At 45.9% G+C, this 15,039-nt stretch overlaps 1 protein-coding gene across 1 annotated transcript in view; it reads right to left on the bottom strand.

The window, feature by feature from the left end:
* The window catches only part of ptpn13 (protein tyrosine phosphatase non-receptor type 13), a gene marked incomplete at its 5' end in the record, with an annotated part of 48,064 nt that overhangs the window by 15,286 nt on the left and 17,739 nt on the right, over positions 1-15,039 (bottom strand). The window contains 16 exons of the mRNA XM_080528359.1: positions 15-146; positions 1,438-1,545; positions 2,624-2,713; positions 4,313-4,372; positions 4,807-4,910; positions 5,809-6,241; positions 6,433-6,595; positions 8,489-8,671; positions 9,060-9,212; positions 9,455-9,593; positions 9,840-9,990; positions 10,513-10,687; positions 11,103-11,177; positions 11,686-11,905; positions 13,466-13,565; positions 13,884-13,976. Coding sequence (XP_080384485.1) covers positions 15-146; positions 1,438-1,545; positions 2,624-2,713; positions 4,313-4,372; positions 4,807-4,910; positions 5,809-6,241; positions 6,433-6,595; positions 8,489-8,671; positions 9,060-9,212; positions 9,455-9,593; positions 9,840-9,990; positions 10,513-10,687; positions 11,103-11,177; positions 11,686-11,905; positions 13,466-13,565; positions 13,884-13,976 — 2,379 coding nt within the window. The remainder of the gene's footprint in view (positions 1-14; positions 147-1,437; positions 1,546-2,623; positions 2,714-4,312; positions 4,373-4,806; positions 4,911-5,808; positions 6,242-6,432; positions 6,596-8,488; positions 8,672-9,059; positions 9,213-9,454; positions 9,594-9,839; positions 9,991-10,512; positions 10,688-11,102; positions 11,178-11,685; positions 11,906-13,465; positions 13,566-13,883; positions 13,977-15,039) is intronic.

Raw genomic sequence — 15,039 nt, 5'->3', positions numbered from 1 at the left:
CCCCCCCACCTTACCTTCGTAGAGTCTTTCTTTGGGCTGAGACACCACCAGTGTGACATCATCCGGAGCGTTGTGGAGGACGCTGATGGCTGCCTTGTGGGGGAGGCCCTCCAGGTTCACGTCGTTCACCGAGATCAGACGGTCCCCTGAGGAGGAACACTCAGACTATCAGCGACACTGCATTCTGCTGTCACCTTGGATGTGTCAATCAATCAGTCAATCAATCAACAAGTACATACTTGGTATCGTTGTCTTTACTGACTGTGCTTTTGTTTTACTTTTTATTTATCTGTCTATCCTCTATTTATCTGTTCTCTCCATAAAATGTAGTGTCATGGAGTACTGAGAAAAGCTCTGTACAAAGTAAATGCATTATTATTCTTTTCATTATTATTATACTTGTACATCATCCCACGTAATGTCAGACTTGCCCCCCTATATAGACTTCTCGGTCTCAGAGAGCTAGCGACGAGGTGTGTACAATAATATGCTTTTGTTTCAGTCCAGAACTACGGTAACTGACTAACACGCCTGTTTTAATTACCCAACTAATCATAGATCTTTAGTCTGGACCTCATTAGCTGAATCAGTGATCATCATATATCACGTGATTGGGACTGAAACTACACATCCCATGAACTCTCTCCAGAGTCACAGTTGGAGACCCTGCTAATCCTCATTGAGCCTCACATCAAATCTATCACTAGAAATGCTTTGTTATCATCTATCTATCTATTTTCTCTGGCAAGCTGATGCAGAAGTGTTAATGCATGCTTTTGTTATTACCCGTTTGGACTATTGTAACGGTCTCCTTTCTGGTCTTCCGAAGAAAGCTATTGGCCAGCTGTAATTAGTCCAAAATGCAGCAGCCAGAGTTTTAACCAAAACAAGCAGAAGAGCTCATATAACTCCTACTTTAGAGACTCTACACTGGCTTCCTGTTAAGTTCAGAATAGATTTCAAGATCCTTCTGCTTGTTTATAAAGCGCTCACTGGCACAGCACCAGAATATTTGAAAGACCTTTTGCTAGCATATCAGCCCAATAGAGCTCTCAGGTCTTCTGACGCTGGTTTTCTCTGTGTACCACATGTACAAAAGAAGAGGTTTGGTGAGGCTGCATTCTTATTTTATGCACCCAAATTGTGGAATGCACTGCCAGTTTACATTAGGGATGCAACCTCAGCAAATAATTTCAAGTCAAGACTAAAAACCCATCTTTTTCATATTGCTTTTTTAAATGACTAAATAATTAAATTATGATTATATAATGATTGGAGCACTTCGAGCTGCAACGTTTGCAGGAAAAGTGCTATACAAATAAAGGTTATTATTATTATTATTATTATTATTATTATTATTATACGGGTCATCCAGTGACAGTATGAGTTCCGGTGTTGCCATGCTAGTGATGTATTATGTTGTTATCAGTCACTGACCAGGCTTCAGGCAGCCGTTGATGTCAGCAGGCCCCCCGGGGGTGATGGAGCTGATGAAAGTGCCCAGATCCATACGGCCAGAGTTCTCACCTCCAACTATCTGAAACCCTGTGCAGACAACACAACGTTATCAACAAGAAAGGAAGGAAGACTGAAATCAACAGAGGCCTGCTTATCATGTGGAGGTATGGCCGAACATATACAGTATAAGAGATTTGAACAAACGTGTTTAGCCTTTTTATCTTTATACTGTAGTGAGAGACAAATATTTTAGATTTTGAATGTGCCACCGTTTCATATAAAAGTGGTGGAATAAATGCTGTTCAACCCCTTCAGACAATGATGGACAGCCTCTCTATCCAATTAGTATAGCCACGCATCTGTGGAGGTGGTAGATGGGTGGTACTAATAACCAGTATATATACATACACATACTGTATATACCCCTTGATTATAGAAAAATATAACATATACATGCCTTGTGTGACCATCTTATCCTATCATAAATCAAAATAAACATTTTTTATTTTTACAAAGACACGAACATAAACAAACAGTGTCTAGCTAGAAAAGTACTATCATTACTATCATCATACAGTAACTATTATGTGGATTTCATGGACTCTTAATCGTTGCAATCTAGAGCACGTCTATGAGTTTGGGGTTACAGACGAATCCCTCAGCTGTATAACAAAAGATAACATGCGACGGCAAGGCTTTTTTCCCTGAAAAAAGAAATCCCAGACTGTGGCTTTAAAACACTTTCCTTGATCTTTTAAAGAGCGGAAAAAGCATCTCCCTTCTATTTTTGAAATTCATTCATCACAACAGAATGTTGTGGAGGGGCATTTGGCAGCAGTGAACGAGGTTGTTTTTGTCTAAGCTAGGCTCTATCTAGAGCTTCTGGCTTGAGTCTGATAACCTCTGTGACTAAACCCAGCCATTTATCAATGTCTATGTGTCAACATGGCTGCTGCTCCCAAGGATCTATTGCTTCCCAATCTGTCATATGTTGTTCTGCACCACGAGATAAACACACACACACACACACAAAGACAAACAGACACACACATGCGCGTGCACGCACGCACAACACACACACACACACACACACACGTATACATGCACAACACACACACACACACACACACACGTACACATGCACAACACACACACACACACTCACCCAGGCCGTACTTCACATCTTTCTTCAGATTGACTGTGGTAATCTCCCTCTCTGGGGATGGCAAGGCGTTCAGTTTCTTTTTCAGAGAATCTGGGCAAGAAGAGAAGGGGGGGGGGGGGTATTTAAAGCCTCCTACACACTGGGCAAATTTGGGCTGTCCCAGACGAAAGATCACCAGTCGTGGCAATATCTGTGGTCGTGGGTCCAAAACGGTGGTCCTACGTCGTACTGTGTGTATGGTTCAAAGATGACTGGTCTTACGACCAAAGATAGCCTGGGACAAATATCTGACAGTGTCAGAAATGTTGGATGATCGTCCGCGAGCGCCTCGCAATGTGAATGCTGCTACGACCTACGTCAACTAACCAACGAATTAAAGATGCAGAATGGAATGACGCAATGATCAGAGCGACAGCACAGGTGCTAAACTCAAATGCAATGTTTATCGCTGCTGCCTGCTGCCATGGGAGCCGGACGTACGCTGATGACGTTTAATGATGACGCTGATGACGCTTCCTTGTAGCCTACCATTCAAGTTCGTGGCTCGTCGCACAGTGTGCATGCATCAACTTGATGGTCGTACCCAAGATTATTAGTTACATGTCGCACAGTGTGGCTCTCAATAAAGTTATAAGATCGCAAAAAATCTCACAGTGTGTAGGAGGCTTAAGAGGTACTTTTACGTACGTACTTTTAAGCGTGTGTGTAAAGCTACAGTATGAGTGTGTGTGTGTGTGTGTAAACTATATTTAACATTTCAGAGTACATTTATTCCCTCCAATCAAAACAGAACAAAAAGGTCGTAAATTAAACTCATAAAAGTTTATAGGCAGTTCCCTGCACTACAAAGAATTGGCTGCTTGTTTTGCGGGCAAACGAGGGGATCTCCGGTTACATAACACTGCGCTAAGCAGCGCATCAATCAGCACGACAAATCACTTATCAGGAAACGCGAAAGCAAAGTGCGATTGGACGGCGTTATCTCTGGTCGGCGACTGAGGCCGATGCATCACACCGGCTCTGCTCACAACTGGAAGAACAGCCTGTATTACATGGTCAGGAGCCTAGCGAATCGGTTTCACGGAGGGATCAAATGGCTTAGGACTTCAGTGTGTCCATATATCACTGTCACTCAGCCCAACAGTGGCCGCTGTTGAAGGCCCGGGGGCTTTTAGCGCCGGTAGCTAATGGGGGACTAACAGGGAGGCTAAGCTAGGATAAAAGGGAGGGGTCATGCGTTTCTGTGCCAAGCACTGAGGCTACTAAACAGAGGAACAGAGGGCAGAATTATGCACACAGCTCGAGCGGCCATGAGACACAGCGTTCCGATTTACGTGACTAGTTTAGAGCAGGCTAGGATTTCCAAAGAGCCAGGGGGAAGAACAGAGGTTTCGTCTCAGTTCTCCACATGAAGTAGTTATATGATGTATATAGGCCTACAGTTAGTTAGTTAGTTAGTTCATTGAACAGGGTGAGGGGTATTCTAGTTAAACACAATTCATAACAAAACCAGAGATGTACCAAAGAGATGTACCAAAGTAAACTTCTAACTTCACAATGGCAGCCCAGATAGAGGGAAGAGAAGAGAGAAGAGAGTGGGAGAGAGAGAGAGAGAGAGAGAGAGAGAGAGAGAGAGAGAGAGAGAGAGAGAGAGAGAGAGAGCGAGAGAGAGAGAGAGAGTCTACCTACCATTGACAGTCAGAGAGGCAGGCGTGGAGGCCAAGCCAGAGCTGCTGTGCATGCTCACTCCTAGGAGAGAAAACAAGGAGAGAGCTCAACAGAAGACACAGACAGCCTGCTTTCTAGACACACATTATGACTAACAAATGAGGAGGAAACAGACTGGATTATCATGAGACACCTCAGAGATGCAGCTACAGAATAACAATAGTTATACTGTATAAGCAGTGTTTGGTTTTGGTGTTTTTTCCTTGACTAATGCAGGACATCAAAGAACAGATGTGCGGGGGGGGATGGGGGGGGAGTAGTTCTGACCTCTGATCTGAAAGTATAGGGAAGAGAGGAGACAGGCCTAACAGGAAAGATGATTGCCAACAAAACTTTCAGCCATACAATGCCTCTGGCAATGTCACGCACGCACGCACGCACACTTCTGACAGACAACAGGACGACAAAAACAGCAGCCCATCCAGAGTGTCACAGCTGGCAGGAGGAGTCCTGACCTACGACGTAAGCGTGGCCACTCTCGTCCATGGAGGAGTCGGATTCCTTCTGGAACCTCTTGAGACTCCAGGCGGGGCTGCTGTGGGCCGCGGAGCCAAAGGCCCTGGGGGGAGGAGGGGAGGAGCAGAGAGAGAGGAAGAGAGGGAGGAAGGGAGGGAGGGGCAAATTACCACCCAGACTGAGCAGAACAAATGCAGAGTGTGTTCTTTTTTTATCCTTCGATCCTTCTTGGGGTGTGGGAGGGGGTATGGGGTACTAGCCTTGAAATTAACAGAGATTTTCAACATGAATGTATCCGAATCCCATCACTAATTAAGAGGTTTTAAATAGTCTTGAGTGTTCCCTCTGAAGTGATGTGTGAAGGATTTTATGCATGCAGAAATGTCTTCCAAAAACACCCCACCCAAATGAGATGAAGGAACTGCCACAAAAACAGGTCAGCACAGTGTCAGCAGCAGTACACGTACGTGTACGCACACACACACACACACACACACACACACACACACACACACACACACACACACACTCTCTAGAGGGCTAATTAAAACCTGGAGGTAGAGAGAAAAAGATCTGGCAGGCAGACAGAGGAGTTCCACAGTAATGAGTCTCTAGTAGGTAACCCCCTAGCCTAAGACTAAGGCCGCAAAACACTGTTATTGAAACAGTTTGGTATTCTACAGAGCACTAAAACTATGACTTGGCAGAGTTTGGTACTGAGGTACTGATTTATAGAGGGAAAGACAGCAGCAGATATGCAGATAATGACTGCCTGCCTTTTGCTACATTTGTTCTAACCTGACCAAACTCAACATACACATTCTAAAACATTTTAGTTTACATTAGCCACCCCCCCGCACCTTCTAACTCAGTTTCAGTGTTCGTTTTATATCAGTGGATAGTTCCCTATAGTTTTCTATATCAGTGGAGATCCACATCTTCTAGTAAAGAGCATATACCAACATCCTGTACGCTGTCTGAGGTGAGCGGTGTCCACTTACGTGTCCTGCTGGAGAGGGACGGAGATGGAGTCTGTATCAGAACTGGCTCTGTGGTGGGAGGCCAGCATCTGTGCCCGCTGGTTCAGCCCCCCACTCTGGGACTGGCTGTAGGGCACCGCGGCCACCGCTGCCCTGTGCTCCGGAGACTCTGGCACCTGGCCCAGGTTGTGGTGGGACCGGCTCATCATCATCCGGGAGTTAGAGTGGTGGGTACCCATGGCGAAGGCCGGGTAGAGGGCCTCGTCTGGAGAATGGAGGCGGCCCGACGGGGCCTTGTTCAGTGCTACTTCTGAGTAGGAGATCCTCTTGAGGAGGTCCGAGTCGGAGCGGGCCGAGGAGCTGGGAGCGAGGCTGATGGAGCTGACGGCACGGCCCATGCTCTCCACCCCTGTTGGGCTAAGGGAGTACTGCAGGCTGCTCAGGGGAGAGTTCTCTGTGGGGAAAACGGGAAAGTTGATAGGGAGTTGTTCTGTAGCGGTGCCTATTTGCTAAATGAACAACAACAGCAACAACAGCAACAACAGCAGCAGCAACAACAACAACAAACAAACAAACAAACAAACAAACAAAAAACTCCACGCTGTTCAAAAAACCTGGGGAGAACCCTGCATTATGTCTCCTTACCGAGGTCCTGCAGCTCCTGGTTGTTCTGGCGGGCCTTCATCTGCAGGTGGAATTTGTGCTGGGCTGAGCAGAGGTGCAGCAGGTACTGACATGTCTTGTTGCTGTCTGTCTGGAACAGGTGTTTGATGCCGTCCGACGTGTTCTGGAGGCAGATTTTCTTTTTCTAAAGGGAGAAGAAGAAGGACTATTCAAGTCGAGTCAGAGAAATACTCCAGAGGCTTTCCTTTTGATCCATTGACTTGAAATGTGGATACGCTGAAATAGACTCAGACTAGGGAAACTATTGTACCATTATACTCCATTCAGACACACTCTTCATTTCTCTCCTTCCTCTCCCTAGACCTTTCTCCTCCAATAAGCTTTGAGAAAGAGGCGAAGAGCGAAGTGAAGAACCAAGGAAAGTTCCGGAATCAATGAAATTCACTCACTCACACAAGTTCAGTGTGTCTGAATGTGTTAGATTACAGGAAATAAGTATTCAACACACAAAAACATTTTTATTCAACATATTTCCATTGCAGCTATTCACATAAAATTTTGACCAGATATTGGTATTAACTCAATAAAACTACAAAGCTAAAGAAATTGCTAACATTCCAATCCATAAATAAAGCTATGTGCAATAAAGTGGAATGAAACAGGAAAATAATGTAACGAACACAGTAAGAGAAAGCACTAAACCAACTTATGCCACTAATGAGTTCTCCTACCTGTGCTAATTAGAATCAGCGGCATGTTGGTATGTAAGTACTTCCAGTCTTTGAAAAAGGATTTCACACCTCTTTCACAAATCATTTGTCACCAAGCTTTCCTGCAAGAAACATCTCATGAAGGGTTGAGGAAAAGAGCTCTCCCAAGTCCTTCGCAACAAGATTGTTGAGCAGCATAGTAATGGCACTGGTTACCGAAGGATTTCTCAACTCCTAAATGTTCCTATAAGCACCATTGAAACCATTATCCGCAAGTGGAAGGAACATCACTCTATGCACAGGAGCGCCTTGGAAGATTTCTCACCGGGCAGTTAGCTAGAAGAGTACCCCGAGAGCCAAGGACCACTCGAGCAGAGCTGCGGGTCAGAAAGACCTGGAAGCAGCGGATACAGTTGTCACAAAGAAAACAATAGGCAATGTACTCCACTGCCACCACGGTCTCCATTCGTAATCACCCTGGAAGTCTCCGTTACTGAAGAAAAGGCATCGGCATGTTGAAGCTCGTTTGAAGTTTGCTACAGAACTTTGGAGAAGCCTGTAGATCACTGGGAGAATGTAGTCTGGTCAGACGAGACAAAAATCGTTTTTTTTTCAGCAACAATACGACAAGCCACGTTTGGAGGAGAAATGGCTTTGCATATGATCCTAAAAATACCATACCTACAAAGAAGTTTGGAGGTGGAAGCATCATGATATGGTAATGTTTCTCTTCACATGGTACTGGTGGAATCCAAATTATCGAAGGGAAGATGAATGGAGTCCTGTACCGGAAATTCTTGAAAATAATCTGTTGCCATCCACCAGAATGATGAGGATGAGATGCGGGTGAATCTTCCAGCAGGACAACGATCCAATACTTCTTTCCTGTGTCATTCCCCTTTATTGCACACATTTTATCCATATATAAACATCTATGGATTGGAGTGTTACAATATCTTTAGCTCTGTAGTTTTATTGAATTAATACCTAAACTAAATTTCATGTGGATAGCTGCAATGGAAATATGTTGAATTTAAAAATGTGCTGAATACTTATTTCACCCACTGTATATGAGTTCACTTAGAGTGAATGGTGGAGAATATCTAGGCAGAGGAATCTCAGAGCTTCTCCTCTGGTTCTTTTTGAGAAACAGGTGAGGAGAGAAGATGTAAGAAGCACCAAGAAGTAGGGGTGGGCATCGACGATCGATAATTGATCGATAAGGATCTTGGTCGATCACAAAATAAAACATTTGTGATCGACCAAATGTTTTATTTTGTGATCGACCAAGATCCTTATCGATCAATTATCGATCGTCGATGCCCACCCCTACCAAGAAGACTTTGATGAGATTCACCCATACTCACTGTGAAGGAGATCTTCTTTGTCTCCCTCCAGGGGAACCTTAGAACTGGGGTGCGGTTTCCATTCAGGACCTCAAAGATGTGCACACCTTTAGAGTAGACCCCCAGCATGATGCCTGTCTGGGACCTCTTCTCGGGGAGGACCCGGTGGAAGTGGACCCCGTACTCTGTCAGCCTCTGGCTCACCTTCAAGGACAAACACAAGATCTAAGACTATGGCTCCAGACAGGGCTTAGCTATAGCCTACACAAACATCTCGTAAGAAACCGTCATGGCAGTCGTCCACAAGCATTGCCAATGGAAACATACAGTGTAGTCAACTGTGTTTTTTCCTACACTGACGTAGGCCTCCAGCAGAGGCTGTTGAAATCAGGAGGATAGGCCCATTGCAACGCATGGTATGGAATAAGGAATGGTATCAAACACGTTCTAACCACTGGCCTACACATGACTCTGTGGCCGACAGCGACAGATAATCACAAACTAAACAAGCATCTGAACAAACAAAGATAATCTGTAGGGAACCCCCCCCATCGTTTCAGATATTGTCTTGGGCTTAGGGCTTGGCTCGTACCTTGAGGAACTCAAACTCTGTTTCCGCCTCTGTGGACCCGTAGTATGTGCTGTGCAGTTTGGGCAGTTCTTCCTTGATGGATGTCTGGTCGATCTTATCCAGCACAGAGACAGGGAGATAGTGCTCTAGTCTGAAGTAGGTCTTTCCATGGAGCTAAAAGAGACAGAGGGATAAGATGGCCTCCATTAAGTACCTGAATGAATAAACAAACCAAACTTCTACACAACACACCTATCCAATAACATCTTAGGTAACAGGAGTGTAGGAAAGAGATGAGAAGAGGAATGGGACTGTGTCCATTTTTATAACAAATATGTATCAAAAAAGTGCACTGTCACGTTTCTGAATGTCTCTGTGGTTCACCTGACTGAGGTGGTGCAGCGGAGGAGGGATACCTTAGCTTGGTAGTCACCGAACTCCGCCTGCAGCGCCAGGGACGCCAACAACATGGCATTCTCCATGTCACAGCGCATCCTCTCCTCCAGTATGTCCTTCCTCAGCTGTAAGTAGTACTGGTGTTTTGTCATTGTGTGCCTGTGTAGAATGGAGAAATTATTAACAACATCTATCGATCACGATCGCTTCTCTGTCACTCTCTCTCTCTCTCTATCTATCCATCTCTCCAACTTTATCTGCCCATCTCACTATCTCTCCATATATCTCTTTGTATCCATTCATCCATCCATTCATCCATCCATCCATCCATCCATCCATCCATCCATCCATCCATCCATCCATAGAGTTGGTAGTTCTACTTTAGCATGAGAGTGAATCTCTTACTGTATGAAGTTGACGTCGTCCAGGAAGAACTTGATGCGTAGGAACAGGTTGAAGTGGACATCAGGCTTCTTCTTCTTAGGCTCCTCCTTCCAGCCCTCTGGAGCCACCTTGGAGAGCTTGGCGTCAAGTTCAACGAAGAAGAACTCGTTATCTGCAGGGGATGGAGAGAGAGAGAGAGAGAGATAACAGAAAGAGCCGTCAAGTCTGCAGCAGATTGACAGAACAGGTGGCACCTTTAATGAACCGTCAGGGGATGTGAATAAACAGCCTTGTTAAAAACCAAAACATCAAGTCACAGCACTTACAGGAACATGAACAGGGAGGCAGACTTAAGTGAGCTGCAGTTCATTCATTACATATCATTTTCAGATGAGATAATACGCCTACCACGTCCCCCAGAGACACCCTAGGCACTGGAAATGACCAGTAGCAACTAAATCTTGAGGAAACTGTGGCAGACATCTTGTTTACTTCTTAGTAGAGCAGAGCTGGGTAGGTGGTGGGAGTACAGTGTGACATTCAGATATCAGGGGAAACGTTAACTAGTGTCTGGACTTTTTGTATGGGTTTGTATAGGGCATCATCAGGGAAGCAGCTGCCAACAATAGCAGCAGAGGCACATGCACACACACACACATGGTCACGGACACACAGACACACACACACACAGTACCTTTAAGGCAGGCCAGGCCAAAGAGGTGGTGCTCCACCAGGCCCACGTGTGCCACCACCATGTCCAGCACGTCCTTACACACAGCCTTGAGGTCCGAGCTCAGCTCCAGCCTCTGGCCATTCAACAGCACAACGCCCACCTTCCTCTGGACCTCTTCCAGCTTCCCCCGCTTGTTCTGGAGAGCGGGAAGAGGGGGGTGACAGAGAGAGAGAGAGAGAGAGAGAGAGAGAGAGAGAGAGAGAGAGAGAGAGAGAGAGAGAGAGGAAGAAGAGGAGGGAGAGAAGAAGGAGGGGAGAAGAAGAGGGAGAGAGGGAGAGAGAGAGAGAGAGAGAGAGAGAGAGAGAGAGGAAGAAGAGGAGGGAGAGAAGAAGGAGGGGAGAAGAAGAGGGAGAGAAGAAGGAGGGGAGAAGAAGAGGGAGAGGGAGAGAGGAAGTGAGAGATCCATTCCATTACTAACCTCACTACACCCCAGTACAGGCCCTGACCAGCCTGCTCCACTAGCCTGGGTGGACAGCTCTCTAATCAGATTCAAAGAAAAGTTCCCTCTACAGTCAGATTAAATTGAACCATTTAAAGCCACGGGGCCTCACCATTATTGAAGCGGGGACACTTAACGGAACACACGGCTCGCTCGTCATCTTCACAAATTCAGGACCAAAGAAATTCTGCAGAAAGAGAAGGAGAAAGATCACAAATGGACGTTTGAAAATGGTTGATCAACAACCGTTGACTTGTGTGTCATCATTTTCCAGTATGAAAACCTATAGGCTACAGCATCTTCAGCGAAAGCATTCGTACAGTCTGTAATGAACAGAGGCAGAGATTATGAACTCACTGCTGTTCTGTTCTATAGCTCCAGACCTGAAAGTGTGTGAGAGGTAGCACAGGGTTCTCCTCAAAGAATGGAAGTGACACTGCGCCCGATGTGAACTTGGCGGCGCCACTAAGGCAAATTAAACCAGATATTTAGTCATGATAAAGAGTAACTATCTTTGATTGCCAACGACATCGTTGTTAAAAAAATAAAACGCAAGAGAAGGAGAAAGTGTTCCGATGTTCCTCAGTGAATTCAGCGCTTTAGCTGTATTACGTGTTATGCATTTTGACGTGAATAAAATAGTCAGGTATTGATAATACAAAATCTTGGGGGGGGGGGAAGAACCCTGTAGAAACCTTAGGTTTCCGGTGCGGTAGTGTGAGTGTGCCGTCCAGGGATTCCCTCAGGTCCAGCATGGAGGCGCGGGGGAGCTCATTTTCGCCGGGCCCGGGGTAGAGGTTGGAACGGGACAGGCGGTTGGCCAGGTGGGCCTGCAGCCTCTGGACCTCCTCCTCCTGCCTCTGCAGCATCAGCTCTGCCCCCACCAACCCCTCGTCGGCTGCCCCCTCGTACAGCCTGTGGCAGACAGACAGACAGACAGACAGACACACACACACACACACACACACACACACACACACACACACACCCACAAGCAAGTACGTATAACCGAGTTGAAAAGGCGATAAACCCTGAAATTCCCTGTACAGCCTGCAGATAACATACAGCACACACATTGAGGTTTTAGGTTCAAGACTCATGTGGCCAACTCTGAGTGCTCACACAGGGACTGTTTGCAACAACTTGACATCGGTCACATCCGCATGCACGCACACACATACGCAAGCGCACACACATACGCAAGTACACATACGCAAGCGCGCACACACACACACACACACACACACACACACACACACGTGTAACCAAGGTGAAAAGGTGATTGTCACTCGTCAAGTTGAAACACCTACATCTACTCCATCAAATTGCAATCTTTTCGGTGGTGTAGCTGGTTTACATTGGAAAGGGGGGGGTCATGTCAATTCAGAGGTTGCAGGTTCAAGACTTGTGAGAAACATGATGGAGAGGTAACCAACTAGGTCACCTGGCTCAGAGCTGAGATTGGCCCTGTAGGCAAAACCGTAACCAAACTGACCCGAGAGACTGTCACACATAATATGCCTTCTCATACAAGCTTCACATTAATGGCACTGTCGTGTAATACTAAATCTTAATCTCAACGGCTTCAAAAGTAATGGTTCAATTATAAGAAAAAGATTTAGAGAGGATTTCTTTGTAATGCTTTTAACTTTAATGTCAAAGCCGATTTGGGCTAGTACTGCAATCAACACTGGCCGTGGAGAAAGGATTGTATTGGGCTACTGAAACCAGGCTGGGCTCCTTCACTCACACACACACAGCCCCTGTGGTGATGCCATTGATTAGCATTGAATGGGGTTTTGACATGAGAATGATCTCAGAGGACAGGCATGAGATGTTACCAGGCAGACCCAGCTGTGGAGAGTGGTGTTGGACAGTCTGCTCCATGACCCTGTGCACCCCCCCCCCACACACACACACACACACACAAACACACACACATACACCAACACCATGCTCCACACAGCCCACACCCAGACTGAGCTTACAGGTCACATACCAACCAGCAGGGAGTGCCGGAGAGCCACAAATAAAACAACATATACCTCACAGGTAACAGCTGCTTTAGGAAGTAAACATGACCTTTAGTTGGTGTAATTGTTTGGGAATGGCAAGGGATTCCAATGGAGGGCGGGGGGAGAAACACTATTTCTAGCATTCTAGCATAAACCTTGGACCTCCAAGAAGACGTTACTCCATGCGGTTGGCTACCCTCCGTGAGGTTGAGTTGTGTGCAATGTGAGTGGCGTGAGAATGAGCTCACCTCAAAATACCTCGTAGCTGAACATTAACAGGTGCTTAACCAGGGTCAGGGGGTATAAGGCCTTGGAGGGAGGAGGGATCCTGAGAGGTCTGTGTTGGGGGGGGGTCTACTACGACCCGCATGAGCAGCCAGGAATGTGTATCTATGTGCGTGTGTGGGAGGGGGCTCGGGTGGAGCTGTTTACGGTCAAGCGAGCTAGCGTAGCGACGTACCTGTGCCTCTGTGCGGTGTTGTGGCTGGCGAGCGACATGGCGTCGTGCTCAGAGAGAGCCACCTGGGAGCTGTACCTTCTCACTTCCTCCGCTTTCTTAACTGTGGGATAAGAGATAAGACCAGAGAGTTCTGTTGGTTCTAGATTACAGCATTACACACACACACACACACACACACACACACAATGACTGGGGGTCACGTGGCTAGAGAGAAACTGAAACCGAGAAAAATGACTCAAGAGTAAAGTCCTACCACTCCCAATGATTAATGGAACAATCTTGATAAGAGATATATTTAGATGATATTCCGTATTTGTGTGTGTGTGTGTGTGTGTGTGTGTGTGTGTGTGTTTGTGTGTAATATGTACTTCTGTATTATGAATGCCCAGTGGTAACTGAGGACGTGTGTAGCCAGTACCTTGTCTGTAGTCTGGGTCTGAGGAGGTGACCGATGGGCTTTCACTGGAGGAGCTGTAGTCACTGTGGTACCTCCGGTGAGTGTGGAGAGGGTCTAGGACACACACAGACAGTCAAACATTTACTGACGCAGCCAAGGAGTGAGGGTGAAACTGACTGACATACACTTTCATGGTCAATATTTGAAGCAAATAGACTTCACTACTACTTGGGTTTGTTTTTGCTTTGTGTGGTATGGGAAAGCTATTCATTTCTTTATTATTCGGCAGTAAACATTCTGTCTTTTCACACATTCGGCCGAATACCGAATGTGCTTTTTTTTCCTATTATTCGGTCGAATACATTCGGTGGTCGAACCTTCGGTGCATCCCTAATTTGAATCTACTGGAACACGGTCCAGACGCGGCAGTCTCTTTCCAACTGCAGGAATTTGAGTCTCCAAATACTTACACTTAATACAAATGAGCATAACCCAAAGCCTGGAGACTAAAGACATACAAATATCTGCCATGGCAGATAAACAAACATGTAAATTCGGCATGAAAAATCCCTATAATCAGACTGAAAGCAGCATAAATAGCTGTTCAAGCCAAACAGCTTATACATTGCCAAGTGTTGTGAATTGCCCTGCCCCTTGGGGCTGTGTGAGAGCTGACTGGTTGGAACCAAATGCATTGGAAACTCTACAGGCCAAGTTTCCCTCTGACTGTTTGACCTCTGCTTCTGGTGACAGACACACAGAGACGGATGGTGGCGGAACATCCAACGTTTGTTTGTCATGTTGGATTGATACCTAGGAAAGATGTCTCTGTGTGTCTGTCATAAGATTTTTGTCATCAGTTTATGTAAACAAACTACAACAAAACCCCACTGTGCGTGTGAAAATACCGCAACCCTTTGCAAGCTATTTTATCTTCCGTATAGCTGACAGAACCAGATCGTCCTGCTAGAAGTATCAGTATGCGCTGCATAGCTCAAGTAAACGACATTCTTAAACGACTACTCACTCTGTTTCAAAGATACATCATCGCACCCCCCCCCACCCCCACCCCTCTCCCTGGTCTCTTAAGAGGGCTGATTTAAAGTCTTTTTTTTTTTTTTTTAAGATAAACTAGTTCACCTGTCACCTAAAATAGCTTTTGACTTCAGTCACTTCC

The sequence above is a fragment of the Nansenia antarctica genome, assembly GCF_963989245.1.
Source record: "Nansenia antarctica genome assembly, chromosome: 4".
NCBI classification, from domain to species: domain Eukaryota; kingdom Metazoa; phylum Chordata; class Actinopteri; order Argentiniformes; family Microstomatidae; genus Nansenia; species Nansenia antarctica.
The sequence above is the reverse complement of the archived record's forward strand: the minus strand, read 5'-3'. Positions and strand labels throughout refer to the sequence as shown.